The sequence below is a fragment of the Bombyx mandarina genome, chromosome 24 (assembly GCF_030267445.1).
Source record: "Bombyx mandarina strain Sakado chromosome 24, ASM3026744v2".
Lineage (NCBI taxonomy): Eukaryota > Metazoa > Arthropoda > Insecta > Lepidoptera > Bombycidae > Bombyx > Bombyx mandarina.
Window position 1 is genome coordinate 381,593 of NC_143230.1, and position 27,767 is coordinate 409,359.

General features: G+C 40.9%; 1 protein-coding gene across 11 annotated transcripts in view; it reads right to left on the reverse strand.

The window, feature by feature from the left end:
* RhoGEF2 (Rho guanine nucleotide exchange factor 2) overlaps positions 1-27,767 on the reverse strand; it is a 176,677-nt gene that overhangs the window by 24,023 nt on the left and 124,887 nt on the right. For all 11 annotated transcript variants that reach the window (XM_089738095.1, XM_089738099.1, XM_089738094.1 and 8 more), the window contains 2 exons: positions 7,329-7,428; positions 6,065-6,193 (listed from right to left, as the gene is read on the reverse strand). In XM_089738095.1, the coding sequence (XP_089594221.1) occupies positions 6,065-6,193; positions 7,329-7,428 (229 nt within the window). The remainder of the gene's footprint in view (positions 1-6,064; positions 6,194-7,328; positions 7,429-27,767) is intronic.

Here is a 27,767-nt window from a genome sequence, read left to right on the forward strand (position 1 = left end):
CATCCTCGTAAACCCACACACACACGAGCAAACATCACATTAACAACATATAAGGACTACTATGTGTTGATGCTGAAACTACGTCAAGACATTAAAGTATTACTGTACACGCGTTACCAACAGTTATGCGTCGATAAATTTTTTTATCTAGCGCTAAAATCAGTGGGTGCTTTAAAACGATGGCTTTTTTTCTATACTGTCAAGCTATAACGTCTGCCAAAGCGAAACATAAGCTTTTTGTTACCTTAGACTGGCAAAACTGCAGGTCGTTTAAAAAACATAATAATAAAATGATAAATTAATAACAAGGTTTCGATCAGAAAAGCTCATTAATGTAATCCACAATACCACACTTTTAAACTTTGTTCAAAGGTGCACAAGCCATATCAGAGTTAAAGCTTATCATGCTTAATAGGCATATCATCATGTTTAAAGAGATTTTTGCTGTCAATTTTACTACGAAGTGTACTACGAGGTAGTCCGTAAGCGTGAGCGCTTACACGTCATTACGGATCCCCCCGATCCACTAACGGTGCTTTTAGGTACCACAAGCTCCGGTCACCGTCCTCGTCGAACCCGTCGCTTGCGATGAAGGGCTCGACGAGCGAATTAACTCATCTTCTCAGTGGATCGCGTTTCCGATGCGGTGGTAGATTCTGCGAAGCACTGCTCTTGCTAGGGCCAGTGTTAGCAACACTCTGGTTTGAGCCCCGTGAGCTCACCTACACGTTAAGGTGAAGCTGAAATAGCCTCTCAAAACTATCAGCATAGGTAGGAAAAAAAAAGTGAGGGCTGTGATTGCCTAAGGTTTCAAGAAACGCTCAATGGGGACCGGTGCAACATGACGGGAGACCACGACACGGAGCTGTTGGCACAACGCCAGGAGTATTACAAGGAATTAGCATCGCTTGTAATGCAATAAAACTTAGCACGCGTCATCCAGGCGCATTCGGTATTTTCAGGGTATATTTTAAACAGCTGCTTATTTTGGACAGACCCGATTTAAATGTTTATTTTTGGGTAAGACTTTCTTTCTCGTCTTGGATTTATAGATCAATAATTATTAAGAATTTTGTCATTTATCATGTTGATATTAACTTGTATTTTTAGAATTTGTTTAGAATATAGAGAAGAAGTGCACAATGCTAATATTTTTTTTAAATAATGCACAAAAGATACATTAAATCAATAAAAAAACATTACACATACTACCATGTATTTGACACACACACCCATGCATACTATTTGATTATTGTCAAACTTTTCTTATTGCTTATAGTCTGTGGTCAAATTGCAAATAGATTAAATATTTTTTGTCTTTATTAATATTTGTCTAAAGTATATGCATAGTCTTGGCGAAATCTGTGATTATAGAAGTAGTCTTTGACAATATAATCATAATAGTATACAAACTTATAATTTCAATTAATTATAGTCGAATTTCGACAACCGCGGGACCACTAGTAATCGTAATTATCTTAAATGGGAGGGGTAATGAAAATAACACTAACGGAGTGAATATAAAAAGACAAAAAGAGAGAATAATATTCAATCTAGAATGCACTATCTGGGCTAATGTCAAAAAGGCAAAATGGCAATTCATGTCTTACTTAACATGTGGTGCCGTGTACAGTTACAGACATCACAACCTGACCACCCACGCTGAGATATTAGGTCGAAACCTGAATAGCATTGGAATAATTGAGGATACCTTACCCTTCAACCCGATACGCATAACTGCTTTTACTGCAGAAACAAACAGTTTTGTGGTTCCAAATAAGGATCAGAGGTGAGGACGTAGGAGTCAAATTGTCAATAAGATGAAAATAGGTTCTCGAAACGAAGGGTTCGAATATCAATTTCTTCTGAGAACTAATAGGCCAGCCAAACTGTCATCAGTGACATCATTTCGCAAAAAAAGTAATAGAATGTTATATACCCTGCCAAGAACCCATTATCATCATCAGCCCATAGCAGTCCACTGTTGAACATAGGTCCCTCCAATTGCACGCCACTGAGCTTGATTTACGGCTTTTCTCATCCAGCTTTGACAAGCAGTGATAAGTTGATCAGTAAATGTGGTGGTATCTATGAGCCCTTTTAACAAATCAGGCCAAAACTTGAATCCCAATAATCGCAAGAAACCTTGCACAAGCACCGTCGGTCTACCGAGCAATAACAAAAAAGTGCTTCTTTATATATAAAAGAAATTATTTTCGTTGATACGTTTATCCTCTATAAGTTCTCCAAGCATTTATCCGATTATGGACGAACTTGCTACACTTGTTATTGGCACTCCAGCAAAGGCTTCTGTCATGGTACCATCAACGTACGACACGAGAGGTACACGAGAGATTTCATCATACAACAACACAATAAAAACGATTCCAGCAGCGTTATGGCAAGACAAGACTCGGTTCCAATCTATACTAATATTATAAAGCTGAAGAGTTTGTTTGTTTGAACGCGCTAATCTCAGGAACTACTGGTCCGATTTGAAAAATTGTTTCAGTGTTAGATAGCCCATTTATTGAGGAAGGCTATAGGCTATATAACATCACAGTAAGACCAATACAAGTGGAGCACCAATAAAGAATGTTTCAAAATAGGGGTTTAAATGGCTCCTTAACATTCATAACTCAAAAATATTGTCACTTTCTACGTAAATTAAGTGAGGGGTAAAATTTAGTGTTATACCAAAGGTAACTATTCCACGCGGACGGAGTCGCGGACATAAGCTAGTTTTGTATAGAGCCGCATGGAACCGGTGAGACAGCCGTTTCCGTGCTGATAACGACCAGACCGGGGAGACATAGACTTTAATGTGGGCATCATATCGTTTCACGGCGAATAGGTAAGGCGCCCGGTGTACCGACAGAGACAATGCAACGGCACAATCTCAAAAATAGTATGACCAGACTTTGGGTGACCGAAACTAGGGTGGCCATCTTGGTGTCGCGACACAAGAATTTCCGGAAACGAATTCCTCAATTTAATTTTCTACTTACTATTTTATTCGGAGACGGACTATACCTTAGAATACAAATAACGTAAAATAATGTTTTGATAATTCGTAATTTCTTCAGTACGTCGTATTAAAACTTTACTGCTCTCAGTTTAAGAGACAAATTCGCTTAACACAGGACGACACAGCGCCCGCAATGCGTCGTCGACCGCGTCCCGATTTGTACTGAAATCTGAAATAGTATGAGCTTGTTACTGAAACGACACGTCCAGCAACGCTTGATCTCTCATAAGCAATAACATGTTCATCGACCGAGCTCTTGTCTTATTGGATTCAATAAACCAATTAAAGGTGCCACCTCGGTCCGTTACGCTGGGAATTTCGTCTAGTATAGTGTGTACTTTATTTTACAAGTTTCAGTTATCTTTTACTGTCCTCGTAGACAGACAGACGAGTAGCATACCCGCCTGGCAGTAAGTGGTCACCGTCGGTCATGGACGTTAGCATACCAGAGGTACAGCTAAACCACTGTGTCAAAGTATTCGAATACCATACGCTGAAAATAATAAGGAAAATGGTGTCTCCTTAATTTTATAAATAAAGCGTAGCTTGAGATATCACACAAATACTATTAAACTTGACCTCAGGCAGATAGTAGATTCGTTTGAAACGCAGGTCGATGTTAATTTGCTATTACCGGCATAAAGACCACTCTAAATAGATCCATTGTTTGTAAAACTGTTTACAAACAGACGGCTCACATTAAACTTTACGTGGGTCTTGTTTACGCAAATTATGAAGAAAATTATCAATGTTCCAAGAATTTACAGTTTCTAGTAATGATACCGAAATAACAACCTGCAATGCTGGGCGCAATTGGATTTTCAGATGATTCAATTGATGATAAGTGACTTTGCGGTAAGCATTTTGCTATTGTAGTTTTACTGAAATTATTTTTGTCGAGAACACATCCAAGTACCTCGTGATCTCAACGCTACTGATGATAAACAGCATACGAGATCCAAGAACTAAAAATAAGACTGTAACACTATGTAATAATGACATCAACTATAGAATTTGTACACAATCACCAATAAAACTAGATGGTATAATATAACATAGCATTGCATTATTCAAATTCTACTACTAAAAATGTATTATAGAAGATTACATTTTTTTTTTTCGATAAAGAACATAAAATATTCAATAATTGTTCTAACACAAACAAAACTCGATCTAGAATTTTGTTTCTAAATAACATTGGTATTATAATTTCGTTCACAGAAAAATTGTATTTATTCTCAAGTGTATTAAAGGTGATAACCGTTTAAAATTCTATCTGAACTTGTAACAATTTGATGTCTGAACGCCTGAAGTTTGGTTCTGGAGAGAACACGAAATAAGAAAAAGATGCACGCAAAATCGATAGCGTGTAGAAGGGTCGGTCGACTTAGAATCAAAGCATAAATAGTTATTAACATTTTTCTATGGACTTTTTTGATAAAAAATACAGATTACTGAGTTTATTAAGTGGTTACCAAACCCTGTAATTACAACAACTGGAATACAATTACCAATCACATTGTAATGAACTATGAAATTGCAATAGTAGAACGTCTTCTCTATCGGCGAATTGTCTTTCGATTTTATTTTTTTTTGCTTAGTTTGTTGGACGATCTCACAGCCCACCTGGTGTTAAGTGGTTATTGGAGCCCATAGACATCTACAACGTAAATGCGCTACCCACTTTGAGATATACGTTCTAAGGTCTCAAGTATAGTTGAGTTACAGCGGCTGCCCCACCTTTCATTAGAAAAATTGGTACCCGCCTGAGATTCGAACATCGGTGTATGGCTCAACACGAATGCACTGGGCGTCTTATCCATTAGGCCACGACGAATTTAATGCTACATGGGAAAACGAATGAATATAATACGATATTAAAACTAAAATGATGTGTGAATTGTTACCTTCTGTAAGTGACGTAGACTATGACATTTTACAGCTATGTATCTCCTATACTAACTAGCTAGCTAGTGGATAGGTGTTTTCAATGGAGAGCGCTCGAGCAATGAGTTGCTATCGATTTTTCGTCCATAAACTATTCCAGTTAATCGGGACTAGCCAACTTTATTAATACAAATACATAATACGAATCAACAGAACGTTTGAATTTTTTTATTTACTGTCTGTTTTATTTTACTGGTCTTGTTGAGTATATCAACGATTTTTGGGTTCCAATCAAATTATTTATTGAATCTATACAGAATTCAGGTAGCGACGTAAGTACTTAGTAACACTTCGATATTATTACTCAAGGTTCGCAAACCAATAATGTATTTTTAACATTAAAATGTTGATGTGAAGTTCAACAATTCAATCACTATCAGGTCATAAATCGGTGTTGCTTATAGCTGAATATTTTTGTGACGTCACTGAATATGTCCAAAAATCAACAACCTGAGCCTCCGAGTACGTTACATACATAATAACATTCAACTCGATATATTTTATAGTGAATTAATTTTCTATTGATGTGTTTTTTTCGATGTTCTGACTGCACGATCGACACTAAGTGGAGTTCTGTAGAACCTTTTGCAACGTTAAAAATTAAACTACGAATGTTCCAATGGTCTCAAAATGTGGGTAATATTATTTTCTATTATAAACCTCATGTGTCCGCTATGATATAATTTCTTCAATAATTTCTATAATAGCGTTAGAATTTAGTCAATTTTTTTTATTTCTAATCTCACCTGGAGACTGTTTTAGATAACATCTGTTACATAATATTTGATACCGTCAGCGCAAAAGTGATCCAAGCTTACCATCGTAAGTATGGAGGTAATGAAATTTTTATTAATTTTACACTGCTTCGTAGGCAAAAGTAATGTTCGCGCAAAAATAATGTTTACTACGCCATCTATTATCTATTGTTGAAACTAGGGATAGGCCAGTTTTGCATCAAAATTTGTTGTTTTAAATCGATTTCAATACATAAGCATGAATATGAAAAATTATAAATTAGACAATTTTTGCGCGGACGGCCTCATTTATAAGTTCTATATTCGTGTAATATAGTTGATATTGAGCACTCACTGGTTGTTGTGTGCGGTGAGTCGGTTGGGGTCGCTGGCATTGCGGTGCTTCCCGCGGCGGGGCGCGTCGCGCTCGCGACAGCTCTCGGCGCGGTTCACGCCGCGACCGCTAGATGTCGTTGTACGCCAACTGTTTCAAAACGTCAACAACACACATTCAAAACGTCGTTATGAAACTTTGATAACAATATTAGCTATTATTGAGGTGATAAGGTTGTGTTTTGAGTGGCTTGATATTTGAAATAAAATACGTGTGTTTTGTGTAGCACTTTCCATGACACTGGCAAATACATTTAAAATAATAGAAACATGACAGTAACTGGCCGTATGTATCGCTTTACATGCGAATCTGATCGTATAACGTAAAAAAGGGCTTGTTGAAATAGGCTTGAATGCAATTATTAATATATCCACTGCATTTTTGGTTAATCTTTGGTTTCTTTTTTTTGCGAGTAAGTCTAAAAATAAAATTTTCATTAATTGACAATATGTTCCAGTCTAGTTCCAGCACTGTGGTTAAGCAAAAGTTCAATCGTGAGCACTTCCATCTATTGTCGATTAGCGACAACACAGTTATATTTCACTTTAAGCAAATGCCGTCACTAGTACTTTGCATTTGGAATAAATTGAGAACGGTTTCACTACATCAATTAATATATATTTAATACATATTTAATGTAAAATGTATCTTTAGATGCGAATTAGAATTTTCTAGCCGGAAATATGACGAAAGAAAATTTGGCATCTGCACATAACATAATATGCTGTTATGTATTCAAAAGAGAGTATCTTTGAAAACTCTCGGTAGTTACAGAGCGACAGGACATAGACAGAGCTAATTAATGTGATAACGAAAAAATCACTCTGTGACCGTACCTACCTATTGTTGTTATTACTATTATATAGAAATTACGGAGTTTACTACAAGAATGTCAGTTTGCAATGAGAGACAGCGACCACAAACAATCAGTCTGGGGTGATCGTATCCACAGTGTGAAGGGTATTTACCACCCATATCTCCGATACAACGGAGGCTGATCTCAGGCCGCACCACAACCTGGGCATCAACCATATTCACGTGTCTATGGACTCGTACACGTCTGTGAGAACGTAGGTGGTTATCAGAGGTGCAGTCCAGGAGTTTTCTTTTCAAACTTGGCTTGAAGTAGGATATGCTACAGGGAAACAGCGTAGAAACAGGCTTTATCCCAGACTCCAATGGAAAATGAAAGAGTTTATACAATTAATGTCAGAAGTAAACATACTTGGTTTCCTTGTCAGCTTCTTTAGAGTTGACATCGTTACTATCAACGTCGACTTCGGGGGCGGACGGCTCGTCCGTCGAACCCTCCCTTCTTGACTCTCCTGGGGAAATTAAGGTCAATATTATAGAAAATGAATGAAATTAAATTCATAATGCACGGTACGATTACAACAGTTTTACGTCACGTCGTCCATGACCACGAACACTCTACTACATACACAAGCAGCATTCATAAAACGGGCTACATGTTTGTAAAATAACAACTACGTTAATTCATTAGGTGTCGAAGAATGTCTAACAGATTTCAGAAGAACAAAATTGATAATAGCGCCATCTTTTATTAAGTTATAGAACTATTTTGGTGTTCTCGGAAAATTTACAAATATTTTAGACATGAAAAAAAAAAATGCTACCTGTAAATAATCAGAATTAATTTTACAATTGGTGTTTTTCTTACAATATTTCATTCGCATTTAGTTTAGGTACGATGACTTACATGGTTTACTTGTCGACTTTACACAACTTCATTAACGATTTAACAACTGTAAAAATCAGCAAGACTTACATTATTCCTGTATTATTTAATATAATACTCTAACGAACACACATGCATATATAAATGTAGGCGTTTGTAACAGCGAAGAAGGTTGTTTCCCTAATATAATAAAGGTCGAACCGATTCCGTAGCAATAATGTATATTAATACTCGGACAGAGCCGCACGGGGTCAATGTTAAATTGATAAAGAGTGCGCTATCAGCCGGACCGGACCGGACCGGGCGGTGGTGACCGCATGCGGAAACCACTTCGTCACACCGACTATACGCGTCATCGACACTTTTCTTTAGACTCAAACAAAAAATTGCATAGATGGGTGGACGAACTCACAGCCTACCTGATGTTAAGTGGTTAGCGGAACCCATAGACAACTCCAAACATAAATGCCGCCACCTACCTTGAGATATAAGTTTCTAAGGTCTCAAGTATAGTTACAACGGCAGCCCCACCTTTCAAACCGAAACTCATTGCTGGTTCACGGCAGAAATAGGCAGGGCGGCGGTACCTACCCGTGCGGACTCACAAGACGTCCTACTACCAGTGTATTCGTACGCTACGCCTTCACGACACGACGAATATTAAATGTAAATGTCATTTTTACATTGTTGTTGGTTGCATTAAATAAAGAGACGTTCTTATAGAGAAGTCCATAAATATAAGTTCGTGAATAACGCCGCTCAAGTTGAAACATGAGATCGAAGTCTCAATAAATAAATAAATAAATATTTACTAACAATCACGCCACGTTAACTGGTCCCGTGATAAGTTCGTAAAGAACTTGTGTTACAGGTACCAGATAACGAAAATAAATGTAAGATTTTTATTATACACATACATAATATATTTAATATACATCCATAACCCTGGAAAAGACATTTATATTTATCATACAAATATCTTCCCTTGGCGGGATTCGAACCCGCGACCCCCTTGTGTAGTGACCATGTCACTTACCACTACACCAGACGGCCATGATACACCAGACGGCCGTTATAGTATTGGAATGGCCAATAGTATAGCCAATAGTATTAGAATGGCATCAATCTGTCCCTTCAAACCGGAACGCGTTGACTGAGAGGTTCTAACCGCCTCCTGCCACGCGTACAGCTGTCTCGTCTCCGCGACCCAAATTCCGGATCCCACGTCTTCAGCCGGCCACGGCGAGCACAGCATCAACTAGACATTAGCCAGTGTATCTGAACGATTCGGAATGTATCGAACCGTCGACATAAAACTCATACGAAATTAGCGATGATCTCACGAACCATGTACCCGTCATTGCTGTACACAGTGTATTTATAACGGCGGTATCGATATTATTGTTTTTAATGTTACATTTCCTAGTGAAGCCGGACCGCGCCTCGCTCGTGTCCACGGCTGAATAAAATGAGACCCACGCTGATGTTTGGGAGCTTTAACCGTTTCTGCAGCGCACGCAGCGGACGCTCTCAAAGGGGTTAAAATAACCCCGATTTTGAAACATTCTTTATCGGTGTTCCGCTTGTATTGGTCTTACCGTGATGTTATATAACCTATAGCCTTCCTCGATAAAGGGACTATCTAACACTGAAAGAATTTTTAGTTCCAGAGATTAGCGCGTTCAAACAAACAAACACTGCAGCTTTATAATATTAGTATAGAAGTATAGATTCATTTTAATTTATTTAAACCAAAAATTAAATAGTTTTGTTCGTTAACGTTGAATATACATTATGACATGAAACACTTATAGATAGACAGGGAAAACTAAAAACATTTATAATTACATGTTGACCTCGCAACGGCTTTTTTCCTGTGCATTTCTGTGCTCTAAGCACTGCTGTGTGTGTTTCAATAAACTGAAGTTTGTCGCTAAAAAACACAGATAAATCCCTAAAGATATGCGCTAAATACCAGGTCGACTTTGACGACATGTACATTTTGTAAATTCAAATAAAATGAAAAATTCGGTTGTGCAAAAATTAGCAGCTAATCTAACATTGTTGCCTTCAAAACATTGTTCGTCATAATGAGGATGTTCATAACGAACTTACTGCGTAATCGCTACACTGTCGCTACATCTCGGAACCCGTATATTATTAACTGCACAAAGCAGAGACATTATTCAACTAATCATTGACATTTATCAAAGAAACATTACGTGTGACTGGATAATTATTTTTCAATTGTTTTTTTATTAGCGGGTGATTCGCAGCCCACTTGACGTGAAACATGAAGACTCTACCAAATCAATATTCCCAGCCTGCGGCATCCACATGTGGCGTGTTATCTTTGGACTCCGATAACGGCTTGCCATCAGGTGTATCGTCTGCTCTTATACGCAAATAAAGAACAACAGTTCTGTGTATACGAAGAAGTAAGTGCTCACGGCCGCTAATAATGTTAATGCCGAGTTCACAGTTCGAGTCGTTGCCTTACTATTAAGGCCTTGTTTAAGGCTCCCCGTGCACTAGGCAGCCTGGCTGCGGCAACCGAATATTATTTTGTTTTTTGTTCCTTAGATGGAAGGACGACCTCACAGCTCATCTGGTGTTAAGTGGTTGCTGGAGCCCATAGACATTTACGACGTATATGCGCCACCCACCTTGAGATATAAGTTCGAAGGTATGCCGCAACCTGGTTGCCGCAGCCAGGCTTCCTAGTGCGCGGGGAGTCTAAGGACATTCAGGATATTTTTATATCCAGCCGAGCTCAAATCCTAAAGGCAGATACAAATTGTTCGGTAAACACGTACCTAACTAACGATTTCCATGTTGAGAGAATATCATCGAATCTATTATTATTTTCCAAATAATATAACCAGCTCACTTAAAATTTAACTTAATACCATAATTTAGCTTAATTGTAAACAAAACAGTATTTTTATTATTCAAATGCAAGTTTTTTTTTGGGAGTCGAACTGACTAAAACCTCTCTTAACAACCCACGTCCGAACTTCGCATGAGACAGAACTCATGAAAAGGCCAAGGGGGGAAAGTGAAGCGTTTAGTGCGGAGCACATCTCTCCCATCACCCTCCCCCTCGGGACGTCGGACCGGCGGTCGTTGATTCAAATGCAGGTAGGTGATAATAAACTAATATGAACATCATTGAAGTCGTGTCCAAAATTAGAGCTAAACATTTAGCAAACGTAATTTTACAATCACGCATTCATCACTCGAGCGACAATCGACGAAGGCTAATCCTAATTTAGTACGGGAATCGAACCCCGACAATGCGGCCCGGTGACTCAACGAACGAGGATACCCATCTATAAATAAGTACTTCCGGCGCGCGCGTGCTACTGAACGTCTCCGAGTCTTCACAAGGACTCGTTTATAGTTTGCGCGGTCATACTCGCTCTGGGTCGACGGACATTTCAGTTTTCACTACATTTTTAAATGAAAATAAATTTTCAACCTGTTCTTGCTATTTTCTCGACACTCTCCATCCGTATCCCTAAGCATATCTGTGTTTATCAGCAAACTTCCTTTACTCCATTTTACTGGTGGTAGGACCTCTTGTGAGTCCGCACGCTCTTGTGAGTAGGCACCACCACCCACCTATTTCTGCCGTGAAGCAGTAATGCGTTTCGGTTTGAAGGGTGGGGCAGCCGTTGTAAATATACTTGAGACCTTAGAACTTATATCTCAAGGTGGGTGACGCATTTACGTCGTAGATGTCTATGGGCTCCAGTAACCACTTAACACCAGATGAGCTGTGAGGTCGTCCACCCATCTAAGCAATTTTTTTTTTTAAATCTCTAGTTATTAGTATCATCTGTTTTGAGCTCCAACTAATTGCGTGTACGATCGGAGTCTCAATTGTGTAGTCTAACCACCATTAAGAACGGAAGGCAACTACTACACACCAAGAATAGGCAGCGTGTTACCCATTGGCGCGGACGCACGACAAGACCATACATACTACCGTATAACATAACCATCCTAATTAAAATATCAGTTTTCCATCAAGTATTCACACAAGAATACTTAGGACAGCGATACCAACTCTGGCGGTTCCCTACGCGCCCCCCTGCCAGCTACGCACCAATATTAGCGGATGACGAACAAAAAACAATGTACCTACCGTCTTACGTATGATTAATGAATTCTACGTCGGATTGGCAGGAGGCCAGCCGACTTGTAACCGTGTTTGTAAACTCGAGCTGTAATGCGATGTTGTTTTAATGTTTTCTCGTTACGAGAAAACATGTACATAGTTACGTGTATGTATTATAGCTACTTCTGAAAGTTAATCTATATATTATTATATAAAAATGAATTGCTGTTCGTTAGTCTCGCTAAAACTCGAGAACGGCTGGACCGATTTGGTTAATTTTGGTCTTGAATTATTTGTGGAAGTCCAGAGAAGGTTCAAAAGGTAGATAAAGATGAAAATGCTCGGAATTAAATAAAAATAACAATTTTGTTTTTCCTTTGATGTGTCCCACCGTCGGACGGATTCCTTTTGTTTGTTTTAAGTTTATTTTATACAAAAGTTTAGGTATTTTATTTATCGATTTAGGCACTACGAAGTCTGCCGGGTCAGCTAGTTTATAATAGTTATAGCTCACGGGCATCGGCAATGCGAGGGGCGCAATCGAAGAAGTTAAGGCCATCGTTTGAAGGTAAAAACATAAAGCAATATGGTCGATCGCTAGACGTGAACCGGTGACCGTTCTAGGAATGCGGTCCAGCCTTCATCACACTCCGACACGGATTAGCGAGGGGGCACAGTCGCCATTACAGCGATCTAATCTAACGAAACAATACTACTAATATGTCACTGAACTTGTTCAAAATAAACCTTGTCGCTTGTTAATTCCGCCAAATCTATACTAATATTATAAAGCTGAAGAGTTTGTTTGTTTACACGCGCTAATCTCAGGAACTACTGGTTCAATTTGAAAAATTATTTCTGTATTAGATAGCCCATTTATTGACGAACGCTATGGGCTATATAACATCACTCTAAGACCAATAAAAGCGGAGCACTACTAAAGAACGTTTCAAAATCGGGGCTATTTTTCCCTTTTGAGAGCTTCTGCTGCGTGCGCTGCAGAAATGGTTAAAGTTTCGATAAAATAATGTATGACAGAAATGTTCGCATTTAAAAAATTTAAAAAAGTCCGCGACAGCATATGTCTATATGTTAAGGTTGGCTCACTATAACGTTTTTTATGCCAACCAAAAATTTTGTTCTAAAATAAAGCATTATTTGTGAACTATTCCACGCGGACGAAGACGCGGGCAAAAGCTAGTTCAAAATAAGAAAAGAAAAATATTTCTTTTAACAGGTTCTGTTAGTGGGTATTACGAAATTGCGTTTCTAATTTATTTACCTTATTTTTCACAAATATTTCAATACAATAAATCATAATAACTTCCCACAAAGTAATGCAAAATTCACAACTAAAATAATTCAACAAATTCAGAGTTTTAAATTAATGTAGGTACTGTTAATTTGACGTTTTGCTACTATAGGTATATCCACAGGATGCTGTTATAACGATATTACTTACGTTAAAAAGAACACAAGCAAATAAGAACAATTTATTAAATTATTTATAATACCGATCGAGTGTCGCGTGAATGAAGACCGGACGTCGTTGAAAGCTTTTTAATTTACATTTTATTTATTGTGAAGATAATTATAATCATCATTATTATAACCGCTGTAGTATTCAACAGATATGTCCTGGATGTATATTTGTGCGGAATATAAGCTACCCTACGCGTCGAGTTACAAAAATAGCCTGAGCGAAAAAGTTCCTAGTTTCCTATTAGTTGAAGCCCCAAAGGAAACTGAAAAACGTGTAGCAGAGCGTATGGAAAGATCATCAATCTATTTGAGGACTGCTCTTCTCAACTATCTCTCTCTCTCTTCGATCGGTTCCTCACTGCTGAGGATCGTGACTCCGTCCGATTTCGTCAACCAACTGTCTCCATCGATCCCGCCCTGCAGCCCGGTGGAGTGCGTCGCTGATAGGTATTCCCAGTTCCTCCGCTATTTGGTCCGACCATCGTTTGGGACCTCTACCCCTAGGCCTTTTTCCCTCTATTTTACCGGTTTTTTTTTTTTTTTTTTTTTCTCAACTATAGAACCTTTAAAATTGGATAAAGTACGGTGAGTAGGAGTAAGACAGCAGTTTCTAAATATAATGAAACGTAATAGTAATAACTAAATAGAAATAATTATATTTGGCTTTAGTGATTAAATTACATAAAAAATATTTCAGTTTCTCTTACCTCTGTATCCACTGAACAGCCATGAACTATGTCTCATCGAATCAGAAGTCTTCTTTTTCACAATGGGCATGTTATGTTCCACGACGCTAGACTGTCTACTCCTGCTGACAGGCGTCTTCACGCTCTTCTTTTTCCCTTTCTTCAAAGTTCCGCTGTGAGATTTCCTCAGCGTATTAACCTTTAAAGACTGACTCTTCCCACGAACTTTGCTTTTACTCCTCGAGGTCTGTCTACTCAACCGTCTTCTGTGTTCTGCTATCTGTTTCGGTGTGGGCCCTTCATCGTCGCTGTCACTCTCTACTGGAGGCCTTGCGAGGCAGGTAGAAGAATGCCTTTTCTCTCCTTCGAGGAATAATTTGGTATAACTCAATATCTCTTCAATAGAAAGCACTTTCCCACCATCTTCTGCCACTGATTCTATGGGTTTAGTAGAAGTTGGAGTTTTTCTTCTTCTCAAGAAATTAAGAGCACTCACAGAAGAACCTTTGCTTGTCTTTCTGGGTTTAGGCGGATCTGTATTACTGGTTTTTCTGTCTTTTTTGCTGTCTTTTTTTATCTGATCCAGCTTCATAGTGGATCCGTGTATTGACTCTCTATCTTCTTCGCTCCAGAGGCTTTCTCTAGATTTCTTCTTATCGCTGTTCTTGTCGAAATCTCTTAAAAGTTCATCTCCTAGATTCTTGACGATCTCTAAAGGATTAGATAGGGACATGGTTTTCCTGTGTCCTTTCTTCCTCACTTCGATTTCTTCGTCCGTAATGGCGAGCTTGAGAGATTCCTTGCTAATCGCTGGGGTCTTGAGCCTCGGGATTGCATCATCGCTGGCCGATATCGCATCGCTGTGACCGTCGGCTGATTCGTAAAGTGATTCGTCGCTTTCGTCACGACGTTCTGCACAAATATAACATTATTTGTTACATCTGAATATAATTTTATATATTTCTCGACAATAAAGCTTTTACAGTTTGGTTTATTGGTTAATAATAATGCGAATGTCTTTATATATTTAATCTAAAATTGATTTTCTATTCATAGCACTCCATTTAGTATTAATAACAGACAACTGTTCAAAAATGAACCGTTACATTGTCAACGTAATGAGATTAATCTTCTACGTTTGTGATCGATCGCCCGTGAAGTTTGTTCCCGAGACGAGACAATGACCCCGTTGATTGCAAACTCAAATTTAAATAATAACCGATCTGAATTGCATCACTGGCTTGTCGGCAATAACCGTAACGAGGCGACTCAAGACTAACACAATATTTTCTGAGTTATAAGTTAAGTATCTGCTACGATAGATCACGACCAACATTAACTGCTGGTTGTCTATCCAACAGCCATCAGTCTATGGACCAATGAACACCATGAAATCGATGCCTCCAATGAACCCTACTCTAATTTAAATTTTTGAATTTTTCGTTTTTCACGCAAATCGCTTCACTATTTTAAAGGTATTACAAATCATTATTGATGGGGTTCGAAGCAAGAGTAAATCAGCTAGTTACATAAAAAGAACCATAAATGTATCTGCAATAATAAGGATTTTATCAACTTTCTTCGTTTAAACGCTCCTCCTGTAAACCTACGAATTTGGAGTTCGCGTAGTGTTCATTGGAGGCATCGAAACGATCTACCCCTGTATAAAAATAGAAAATACAACTTAACTTAAAAATACGATAACCCGTCGCTATCAATGTTAACCCGCTTTGAGATAAGAGGCTATCACGTCTTAGGTAAACGTTTATTTTTGTGCCATAATCTTTATTAAAATAACAGTATTAATCTGTGAAGCAGTGTGGTGTTCTCATTTCAATAATGCAAGCATCAACATAATAAATTCTTAATCAAGAGATTATCAACAGCACGTAATACCGTTAACTTAAGTAAATGACTTACTATTCAAAACTTTGACGAAGCATGTTGCTGATAACTCTGTTTCTATAATCTGACCAAGGCGTGTTGCGGATAATAATATGTACTTTTAGGTTATTAAAATAATATTTTGTGTAAATGTTTGGAAATAAATTTAGTTATGATTTGTTAAAAAAAATCAACTAATAGTAATGACTGTTAAATTTAAATCTATACATCTAAATAAAATTGGAGTGTCCGATTCAAAACTAAGCTATTCTCTCGTTAAATATCTCATCAAAGAAAAGCACGAAAGCTAGTTAAAGCTCGTATTAAGTTACACACGATCACCACGAAGCTGTAGGCCACAGCGTGTTCACATCGCTTCGTGTGACTAATATGTGAAGCACGCATGTGAAGAGCCCGCATGGCGGCCTCACACAAAGACTCCCAAGCGATTTTGTTTTTATTTTGGCGGAGGCAAGCCTGTACAGAGCGGCCCACTTTACGCAATCAAGGCGACGTCTTCATCACTAGCAAAGTAGGTACGATGTAACTTTATTCGGATAGCTTTTTATTCTTCCGTAGAGTTTTCGACAGACATGACTACCTTTCTGCTACAAAGAAACCATGTTCCTAATTGAATATGCAATTTCGAAAAGGGCACATGTCGCATATTTTGTCAAATACGTTTTTTCCTATACATGTAGTTTTGAGGCTTACCTACACCCATTTTATAATAATTCCGGTAATTTTCAATTGCTAATTAACACTAAAATATATCTCAAAAGTCGTAATAATATTTTAAATTTTACACTGATTTAGAAAATAATCAGTTTTTTTTTCATTTCCTGAACATTTTACATTTTCAGAGATGTGCCCTTTTCGAAATTGCATATTCAATTGTATATCACCGTCATCGCTGATATGAAGACGCCTACCGAATCCGCCATAGAATATATTTTATTCTACATAAAGTATATTCAATGGCGCACCCCAGACCTGGTTTCAATAGGAAATATTATTATAATGAAGATAGACCACCACAGAGTCGTAACGTCCCTGAGCACGCGACCCTCAGCGTTGCCTGACCTAGATTCGACCTAATACTTTTATTGCTACCCATTGTACTACTGTATACTACTTAACTATAACCAATGAATGTTTTGTTCTAATTGCCCCTACCTGTGTTAGTAACTCAATGTACGCTCTAACATATTTATAAACGTATGCATTCCACATTTTCATCTAAGAGTCTGCCGTTGACATGTCAATGAGCTACAACAACCGCTAAATATTATATTGTCTCAAAGCTCGTCCGACGAGTAAGTAATAATTAATATCAGTTCAGCGGTGGTATCGATAGATTCATCTTTCCGTGTCATTACTATGTGACCACATCACTAGTGGCGCCTCAATCAAACAGCTTTTAGTTGAGTAAATTAATCAATTGGACAAAGATATAAAGACATTCACATTTAATTCAACCCTAATCCGTTTTTAATTCTGAATATAAATGACAAAGTATCGTCGTTAACAGTACATACCTTGAGAGACCCTTATATCGAGTATGTCAGAATACCGTCGCTTCTCTTTCTCGCTCTCCGTCGACGTCTCCCTCTCGCTGGACTCGCGAGTCGGTTGCAGGAGGACGGTTTTCTTCTTCCTCAGTTTCCCATTTCCACCATTCTCGATCGGCTTCTCGACAGCCGATTTCGGTTCGCGTTTAAACCACATCATTTTCACGGTTACACATTTATTTTCACTGCTAACTCACTTAACACTTTCAAAGGCAAGTCCAAGTACAAGTTTCTTTCAAATCACACAGCGAGCGATGCGCGCCCCTACTACGTGTGCGGAACTCTCATTTCGGGACAACCGAATGTTATTTTTAGAAGTTTTTCCTTTAACACTTCCCGCAAAAGATTTTCAATTATTTTTAGTGCTATCCTTTCCTGTCGAATGACATCGTATCATTAATGACGTTATTGGCAACGTACGTTAATATGATTTAGTTATAAATAGTAACGAGATTGTCGCCCTGACGGTACGCTACGGTGCTCCATCACCACTCGATATTTTCATTCATTGAATTATTGTTTCTAATGATAACAACGTGTGGTTATTTTTAGTTTATATCCGATTGTTTTGACTTGTTCATAATGCACTAAAATGTAATGTATTATCTCATTTAGTCTCAACAAAAAAAAAAAAAAACCTTTGAAAGACAGAGAGATTCTAATCCCCTTAGCATTCTACTCCAGACTGGATCCATTCTGGATCAAATCCAATTACATTAGCCACGTGCCGGATAATATGTGAGTGCAACAAGAAACTTTATGATGTATACGTAACCTATTTTTTTTAAATTACGTATTCATACCACGTATTGGATTCAAAACAAAGTTTTTAGCTAGCATATTTTTTAGGGTATTTTTTTTATTGCTTAGATGGGAGGCCGAGCTCACAGCCCAGCTGGTGTTAAGTGGTTACTAGAGCCCATAGACATCTACAACGTAAATGCGCCACCCACCTTGAGATATAAGTTCTAAGGTCTCAAGTATAGTTACTACGGCTGTCCCACCCTTCAAACCGAAACGCATTACTGCTTCACGGCAGAAATAGGCAGGGTGGTGGTACCTACCCGTGCGGACTCACAAGAGGTCCTACCACCAGTGAATTTTCAATATTCATTATTTACAGAGAACTATCGTCAATCAACCCTCGATAAAACGATGTGGAAATTGAGCGTCGTCTTATCAACGAAACATAACCGGATCGCGGGTCTGTGAGTGCAGTTAGAGCACGTGCCGATGTCCCGGCGCGGCCGAGTGACGGAAGGATGCGCCCCGTCACTTCCGCGCCGGCCCACGCGCTCTCTTCCTACTCGTACTGTACGCCATTGCGAGATCGTCCTGCGTCCCCATTCACACGACCACCGCAGATTCTGGTCACAATTATACTTAGCTCATAGTATCAATCTAAAGGCAGTATCAATAGTATCAATATTTAAGGCTCATATTAAGGCTCTTTATTTTTTATTTACTTTATTGCTTAGATAGGTGGACGAGCTTGCAGCCGCTTTAAGTGGTTACTGGAGCCCATAGACATCCACAACGCCACCCACCCTGAGATATGAGTTCATTGTTGAAAATAAGGTTCGAAGTTATGAATATGTTCATAGATGACCTTTATATATTTTACGAGTATAAACGCTTCCAGATTTAAATGATCATTGTTCACGTCGAAGATTTCAACAGTCGTCAATATGAGCAAAACACATATCATTGTGTAGAATGGCTGACCTGGTGTAAAGCAATCACCGGTAACAGTCGCTCTAGATCGGAAATTTAACTAAGCCATTTAAACTAATATAATAAACATCCCAAACATAGGTACTTGCGTGTTCGACCCTCTAAACAATTTTATTGGAGTTACGAAGATAAGATAACAAATAACTTTTAAATTAAATTAGAGGTCATTGACCCGCGACTCGCCTACAAAAAGCAGCCCTAAAACATTGCATCGCACAAAACACTCAAACTGATTGATTATCCCCCTCTTTGTGTTTTACCAAAAACGCATCTTATTAGCTTCAAGGTAAGAATGAAAATAGAAAAGCTAATTTATTTTATTTTGTATCGTCATAAACAGCCCTAGTATTTCTGCGCGTAGATTCGTTTAACGACGAGCTTACGGCCCACCTGGTGTTAAGTAGTTACTGGAGCACTAAAACAACGCGAGTTCAGCTAACCTTTAAGACATGAGGTCAAAACTTCAATTGATGATTACTTAGTATCCAGACGAACATTTAAATCATCTGAAGATAAAAGTGATAACCGTCACTTTTTTTCCTACCTATGCTGATAGCCTTGAGAGGCTATTTCAGCTTCGCCCTAACATGTAGGTGAGCTCACGGGGCTCAAACCGGAGAGTTGCTAGCACTGGCTTGCTAGGGCAAGAGCCGTGCTTCGCAGAATCTACCACCGAATCGGAAACGCGACTCGCTGAGAAGATCCGGCGAGAAACTTAATAATGCTAAAGACACATTCAAACCAAACAAATACGCGTTAATAATTAAAAAAAAACGATTTAATCTCGAACTCACTATAATTTCCAACGTTTTGCCGTACGTAGTCACGAAAGACATCATATACACTCAAATATAACAATTCTAAACGATAAACAGTTTTCAGCTACACAACCATACGGTTCAAAATAGAAAAACCAGAAAAAAAACGCTGATTCATTAAATTTCCAGTGAGACTGAAATGAATAAAAAAAACGTTTACCGCCAGACGAGGGTTGCAGGAAATGAACGAGAAGCAGTGAGGGATAACATAGACTATTCTGAAAGCTTTCGACATCCGTATGAATGGAAATAAGTTATCTATACTAATATTATCTATACTTCTATACTATAATATTATATACTATTAATATTATTATATTATAATTATAAAGAGGATAAAGAGGAAAGATTTGTTTGTTTGTTTGTATTGAATAGGCTCCGAAAATACTGAACCGATTTGAAAAATTCTTTCACTGTTTGGAAGCTACACTATTCCCGAGTGACATACGCTGTAATCTTTTTTGAAAAAAATTAGGGATCCTTACTAAAACTCCAATAATGTGGTAAAACTAAAACTCCAAGGTGTAATAAAATTACCTAAAATATTCTTTACATCGCGTGCCCTGCGAAAACTATTGATGATAGAATAAAATAATGTACTACGACTTTGTAGAACACATTATTATTTACAAAAAATGTCGCGACAGCAACGTGAAATATCGTTGAAATTTTTGTTAAAGACCCGAGCGGAGCCGGAGCGGGCCGCATATTTTTTTTTTTTTTTTTTTTTTCAGGAGGAAATCGCCGGACGCCACTGGTCTGTCTGCGACACCAGAACTATCCGCACCGGGACACTCCAGCAGCTTCGCTCCATTGGCGGTATGCCGGAAGCGGAGGCCTTCCTCTGCCCCGATTTCTGCTAAGTTGACGGCCGCGCGCGCCTGGGCCATCACTTCATTATAGGTGAGGCCCTTTTCGGCGGCGGCTGGCAGCAACGTCACTACGACGGCAGCCGACCGCGCTGCGCGCGTCTTCTTCTTCTTGGCGTTCTGCTTCTTGTTGGTGGCCGGTGCTCGACTCTCGCGAGGAGCAGCCACGGCCACCAGCTCTGTGCTTCGGGCTGCAGCGGTCAGCGCTCGACCCCCTCTTGGATCTGCCAGAGCCTCTGTCTGTTGCCTACCTTTCTTGCCCCGCTTCACCACTTCCGTCCAACCCTCGTCCATGCTTGACGGGGGAGGAGGAAGGGGACGGGGCTGGGATTTTAGGGCAGGATTTTGGGCACCCGTACCCCTGTTATTTTGATTGCGGCCTCCACGTCGTGCCAACCTTGTGGATGAGATGGGGGTGGAGGTCGACCGGGCGGCCTGGCCCCGCGGGACGGCGGCGTTTGTTGGCGCCGGGACACAGTCTCCGGAGCCATTGGAGGAGCGGAGTATCTTCTCGAGGCTGGCAAAGTGCTTGCCAACCTCAACCGCCACCGCCCGCGAAATGCAGGCCACCATTTCCTCTCTGCTTGGGAGGGAGTGGTCTACTTCTTCCGTCCCAGCAGCCATGTTGTATGACCTCTGTGACCCCGCTACACGCGAGGGCGAAAGAGGCGGCTCTGCAGGCCTGGGCCGCGGTAGCGCTGGCCACTCATCCACCATCCTCGCCGGTGGCGAAAGGATGTCCTCAGCCCGCGCTGGCGTAGGGTTTAGCTTTCCTCTACGTGCAGATGCAGGGGCGGCCGATATCCGCGGAGGTGGCGCAGGCCTTAGCTCAACCCTTCGTGGAGGGTGAGGGATCGCAGGAGTAGGCGCCAGCGAAACAGGGGCCTCGGAGGTGGGCTCTGGCATGGGTGCCATCGCACTCATCGCGGACCGCAAGTGCACAGTAGTATCCATCGCCCCCGCGGGGGGCCCAGGGCATGGCAGCGCGGGCCTCGGCAACAGGGGAGTCCCTCCCCGCAATGCCGGGGTGTCTCCCGGGATGTGACTCTCTCTGGAGTCAAACTGAGAGACGTGGCCTTTGCTCTCCACCTCTCGGCTCGCTACCAAGTTATGGAGCTTGGACATGGTGGGGATCAGCCTCGTTTTAACCATGGCGGCTGCCTCCCGGAGTCTTTTCCGGTAACTGCTGCCTGGCTCGACGCCCTTGGCAGCCACAGTCGACAGCATCTTACCCAAATTAACAAGCGCAAGGTCGAGGTCCCGGAACGTCTCGTCCCCGCTAGCCAGGGACGCAGCCGACGTCGACATCGACTCCACCGACGTCGCCGGTGACACCGCGCCCTCCTCCTTACTGGTGCCCACTGGGGAGCAGGCATCGCGTCTTCCGACGCAGCAGCAGACCCCGAAACCACCGGAGTCACCTCCTCGATGGCCATCGTCTTTTCCGGCACCTCAGTGCCGGAGGATGACGCGCTGCCGTCATTGGAAGATGGCAATGGGGTTTTTCTTCGCCCCCTCTTTTTCCCCACCGATGGTCTGGTGGGGTTGATTGCACCCGAGTCGCTGGCGAGCGCAGAGCGCATCGAGCCGGCGATCGGGGAGCGCCTCGGTTCGACGGGAATTCCGCTGCCCGTCGCACAGCCTCCTTCATCCTGACAATTGTTGCCCCCCCCCAGAATACGTGGGGCAGCGTGCTTCCACTGAGGTGGAAGCACGGAGGGATTCTCCGCCCGACTCGCGGGCGGTACCCTCCTGGGGTACTAACTTTGCACAATTGTCCATCATGTCTATGAATTCCTTTTTTATTAACCAGGGGTTTGGTCCCCTGGGATCTACGACACCCTCGAGACTGGAAACCCTCCAGCGATACATCCCATCGCGTCTTCCGACGCAGCAGCAGACCCCGAAACCACCGGAGTCACCTCCTCGATGGCCATCGTCTTTTCCGGCACCTCAGTGCCGGAGGATGACGCGCTGCCGTCATTGGAAGATGGCAATGGGGTTTTTCTTCGCCCCCTCTTTTTCCCCACCGATGGTCTGGTGGGGTTGATTGCACCCGAGTCGCTGGCGAGCGCAGAGCGCATCGAGCCGGCGATCGGGGAGCGCCTCGGTTCGACGGGAATTCCGCTGCCCGTCGCACAGCCTCCTTCATCCTGACAATTGTTGCCCCCCCCAGAATACGTGGGGCAGCGTGCTTCCACTGAGGTGGAAGCACGGAGGGATTCTCCGCCCGACTCGCGGGCGGTACCCTCCTGGGGTACTAACTTTGCACAATTGTCCATCATGTCTATGAATTCCTTTTTTATTAACCAGGGGTTTGGTCCCCTGGGATCTACGACACCCTCGAGACTGGAAACCCTCCAGCGATACATCCCATCGCCGGGTGTCGAGCTTGGGATTGGGGCATTTTTGAAGAGGTTTGCACCCTCGCGGCTTCGACCAGTAAAGGCAGAAGCCCCCGTTCCCCATGACTGGGGTTTACGGTTTGGCCGACGGTGGCCGGAGCCTATCCATCGCCCACAACGCGGTGCGGAGCCACGCCGGCGAACCGGTACCTCCCATATCTGGAAGGCTTTCCCCTGTAGCCGGAGCCGGGGACATGGCAACCCGCAGCCGGAAGACACAAAAGTTCCGCTGGCTCATCAGGCTCCCGAGAGCCAATCCCTCATCCCCAGAATGGCACCCTTTGCCAGTGCAAAGGGCGTGGAGAGGGTCCCTCGCTCTCTCTTAAGGTAGCCCCCGCAGAATGCAGAGGCGTCCGAGGAGAGCTGGGTGCAGTTCTCTTTGTCGCGGCGTCCCACACAGATTCCTCTGCACGCGATTTTAGGGACGCACGCTTAAGCCCCACCGCCACGACAAGGCGGAACTGCATTCGGTGGGGCCGCTAGTTAATAATAAGTTTAATTCGGTTGGCGTTATTGATGGCCATTGGCGACGGTGACCACTTGTCATCATGCCGGCCGTCTGCTCGTCTGCCCGAAGGCTATAATTTAAAAAAAAACGTTTAGTCAAAAACGCGAACTAATATCCACAACACGACAATATGGCGCAACTTTTGCGTAATATTCACAAATTACTTCACTAAACTCAACTAAAGTGTACTAAAATATAACGCTTCTTCATTTCACGAGATCTGGGATCTATAATGAGCGATGGTAACCACGGACAGAAGGGTCCTAGGATCGGGTACTTTTGGTTTCTCATCAGGCTACGTATAGCACTAGGATTTCAACAGAACTGCAGGAAGCGACCAAACACCTAGGTATAATTAATGTTAAAACGTTATTAAAATTAGAATGTCTCGCGTGAGTTATTGATGATTCACTTTCCGCGATGCCTGCGGTTATTCCTAGATCCTTGCGTCAAGAGTCATTCATAATTCAAAAACAACATCAACTAGTTGAGCGACATTAACTGCTGCATTATGCATGTACCCTTTGTTTGATGATTTTTGAACTCTAAGCAAAGGACTAAACGATTTTCTGTGACAACTTCAGGCTCGTGTCACGAAGTGAGAAACTGTATTCTCACAATGTGTTTACGGGTTCGATAACTCTCTTTATATACGTATATTGGTCATCAGACGTAAACAAAGCGGAAACGTACAGAATTCTGGTACGGAAACTTTCAAAAACTCGTCGCATGATCTTCGGAGAGTTCACGATACTACGAGTATTGGGGACCGAACATTTCAAAAATGTTATTCTTGAGCGTACAACTGCCGTATCATGACAATAAGTATATTGACTAATTATAATTATATATTATTAAACGAAGGTAAGTTTATTCAAAATAGCCTTGGACCATAACACAGTCCTAATTGACAAGCTAATTAGTACATAAATAAAATTATTTTCAACCGATATTTTTGTTTTAAATCATTCGAGATATATTTTCAAGACCCGCACAAGTCGTGTACGCCGTGATAGGCCCCGGAAGTGCATCGGCGGCGCGGACTACTGGTGACGCCCTTCGCAGATTAAACATTCTGACGGTGCTGAGCGTCATTAGAGATCTTTGTGTACCTACAGGCAGCGGAATTCAAGTTAAGTGAATGCTGCCGTCAAACTTGAGACTCGAACTAAAAATAAATAATAGTTTAAAAAAACTAACAAAATACGCTTTTATAGAAAAGAGTGGCGTGCTTTTCAGGATATTATCAAAATAATCCTTCTACTCATATCTGTTCATAAAATATTTATAACTACTGATACCATGCACCCCACGCTTTTATTAGGTACAATAAAATAATTTTTTCTTACACTATTTTTAATTCAAATTTATTAACATTTATTTTCCATTTTTTAGTTGGATTTCCTATAAAAGCGTATTTTGTTAGTTTTTTTAAACTATTATTTATTTTTCAATTTTTTGTTGTATTTCAATTTTTTCAATGTTTTTTTACTAATATTGATTTGTCATCGGTCCTTAATAAGTAAACCAAATTTCAGTTAATCTGACGTTTTGAAGGGGTTCAAAATCATGTTCAAAGATTCCGTTACATACATACATATACGTCTGAAGCTAATAAAAGCGTATTAATTACGACAGCATGTACTACCCGGTGCTAAGAGGAGTCGTTCTAACCAGGCTCACATAGGCAGTACCAACATCAAGCAGCCCCTTTACGTGACGAAACGAGATGCTTTTTGTGAAATCGGTTCACGCACAAACAACCTTTACGGCGAAGCGTCATTGTCTGTCAGTCCGCGGCTGGTGTACGTCAACAAGCAATGTGCTCGCTGAAAATTTTAAAAATACAAACACACGCACACACGCACACACACATACGGTGCGCCTACAGAGATCCTCCAACGTACATTTGTATCGCTTGTACAACTCTCTCTCTTGTTTTTCTTACAAATGTTTCGATCGAAACTGTCAATCTTTGAGTTCGATTGAAGACTGTTTGTTTTTTGTTTTTTTTTTCGAATAACAATGACGTCAGCATGTTTAGGGAAATATATCCAGGACACAGAACACGGGATACAGTGTAACAAAAGTTAAAACAAACTGAACTAAACCAAGTTCTTATATAAAAAATACTATTTGTAATTGGTTGATGTTTTATACGCCAACTAATCGGAGCGATTGTAGTTATCGGAGGCACTTCGAGAAAGGTTACTTACAATGTGCCATTAGTAAATGGCATAACATAGAAAGCATCTATTAAAATCAGAACAATCTTCAAAGTGGGCTGTACTCACGGCTGTACACTTAAAACAGTTTAGCCATAACAACGTCTACCTATCCTCAGAAAAAAAAAACTAAGAACAAGCTGGGTTAGTACTTTGGTATCACCATCAAATCAGCCTACAGACGGATAGTACTGCATCTAGGCCTCCCCAAAGATCGCCACAATGATCGCCAAATCATCGGAGCGCCTTGTGAGAGGACTACCAACGCTGCGGCTTGCGGTGCGTGGTTACCAATGCAAGACTTATTGGCCCCAACATCCATGCGTTTTACGAGACTGTCAGTTGATCCCACGTAAACGTACTCGTCAACAACCTTGAGACTTTACTGGTAGTAGGACCGCTTGTGAGTCCGCACGGGTAGATACCACCGCCCTGCCTATTTCTGCCCTGAAGCAGTAATGCGTTTCGGTTTGAAGGGTAGGGCAGCCGTTGTAACTATACTTGAGACCTTAGAACTTATATCTCAAGGTGGGTGGCGCATTTACGTTGTAGATGTCTATGGGCTCTAGTAACCACTTAACACCAGCTGGGCTGTGAGCTCGGCCTCCCATCTAAGCAATAAAAAAAAAAGAACAGAGCTTCCGATCTATACAAGTTTGGTATACCATTATACAAATTTTCGCTGCGAAGTTCCGCCACTGAATTTCAAAGTATAGAATTTCCTCTATGCATATGAATCTATAGACTCCAGTAACCGTTTACCGCCAGGTGGACCGCGCGCTTGTTCAACGCCAGTATAAATAATGTTAAAACAACATACTTCTGTTATTCCCCTCTCGCGTGTTACATTCGTGTTGAACTTCAAAGGAATGGCAACATACACGCATTATCTATTTAATGTGTTTCACGTATATCGGTCATGTGTTCAGGGTTGCCAGTTATAAATTATATTCACGGTTTTTTTTTTCTTCGTCAGTTATTAGAAATAAATCTGTGAACTATGGCGTATAACATACCAAAGATTTACCTGCATCCCTAGCGACAATCTGATATTTCTAGTTTTCTACTTTGCACCACAGCTCGATCACGATTTTTTTTATTGCATAGACAGGTGGACAAGCTCACAGCACACCTGGTGTTTAAGTGGATACCGGATCCCACAGACATCTACAACGTAATCCCACCACCTACCCTGAGATATGAGTTCTAAGATCTCAGCATAGTTACAACGGCTGCCCCACCCTTCAAACCGAAACGCATTATTGCGTCACGGCAGAAATAGGCACGGTGTTGGTACCTATCCGTTAGTTACCACCAGGAAAACTCAAAGTAATTTCTGCAAAACACCTATTTGTTGGAAGTACTCGCGAATCGCCTCTGATAATACTATCAGGCCATAACAATAACACGACTATCTCAAATTATTTTCCTGAACTTCCAACTACTGTGAAATCGGATAACGAATGCATAGAGCATGAACATACAAACAAACAAACCATAATGTATTTAGATTTTAATTTGACGTCGCCTAGTTTCTCGCTCCAATAGATTCAAACCATTAAACCAATAAAAACGGGCACGTGCCTTTGGCCTCGGACTCGAAGTTCTACAAATAGTGCAGCCATTAACATTTCATGGGATTTCTCGCTTGTCACGTTGT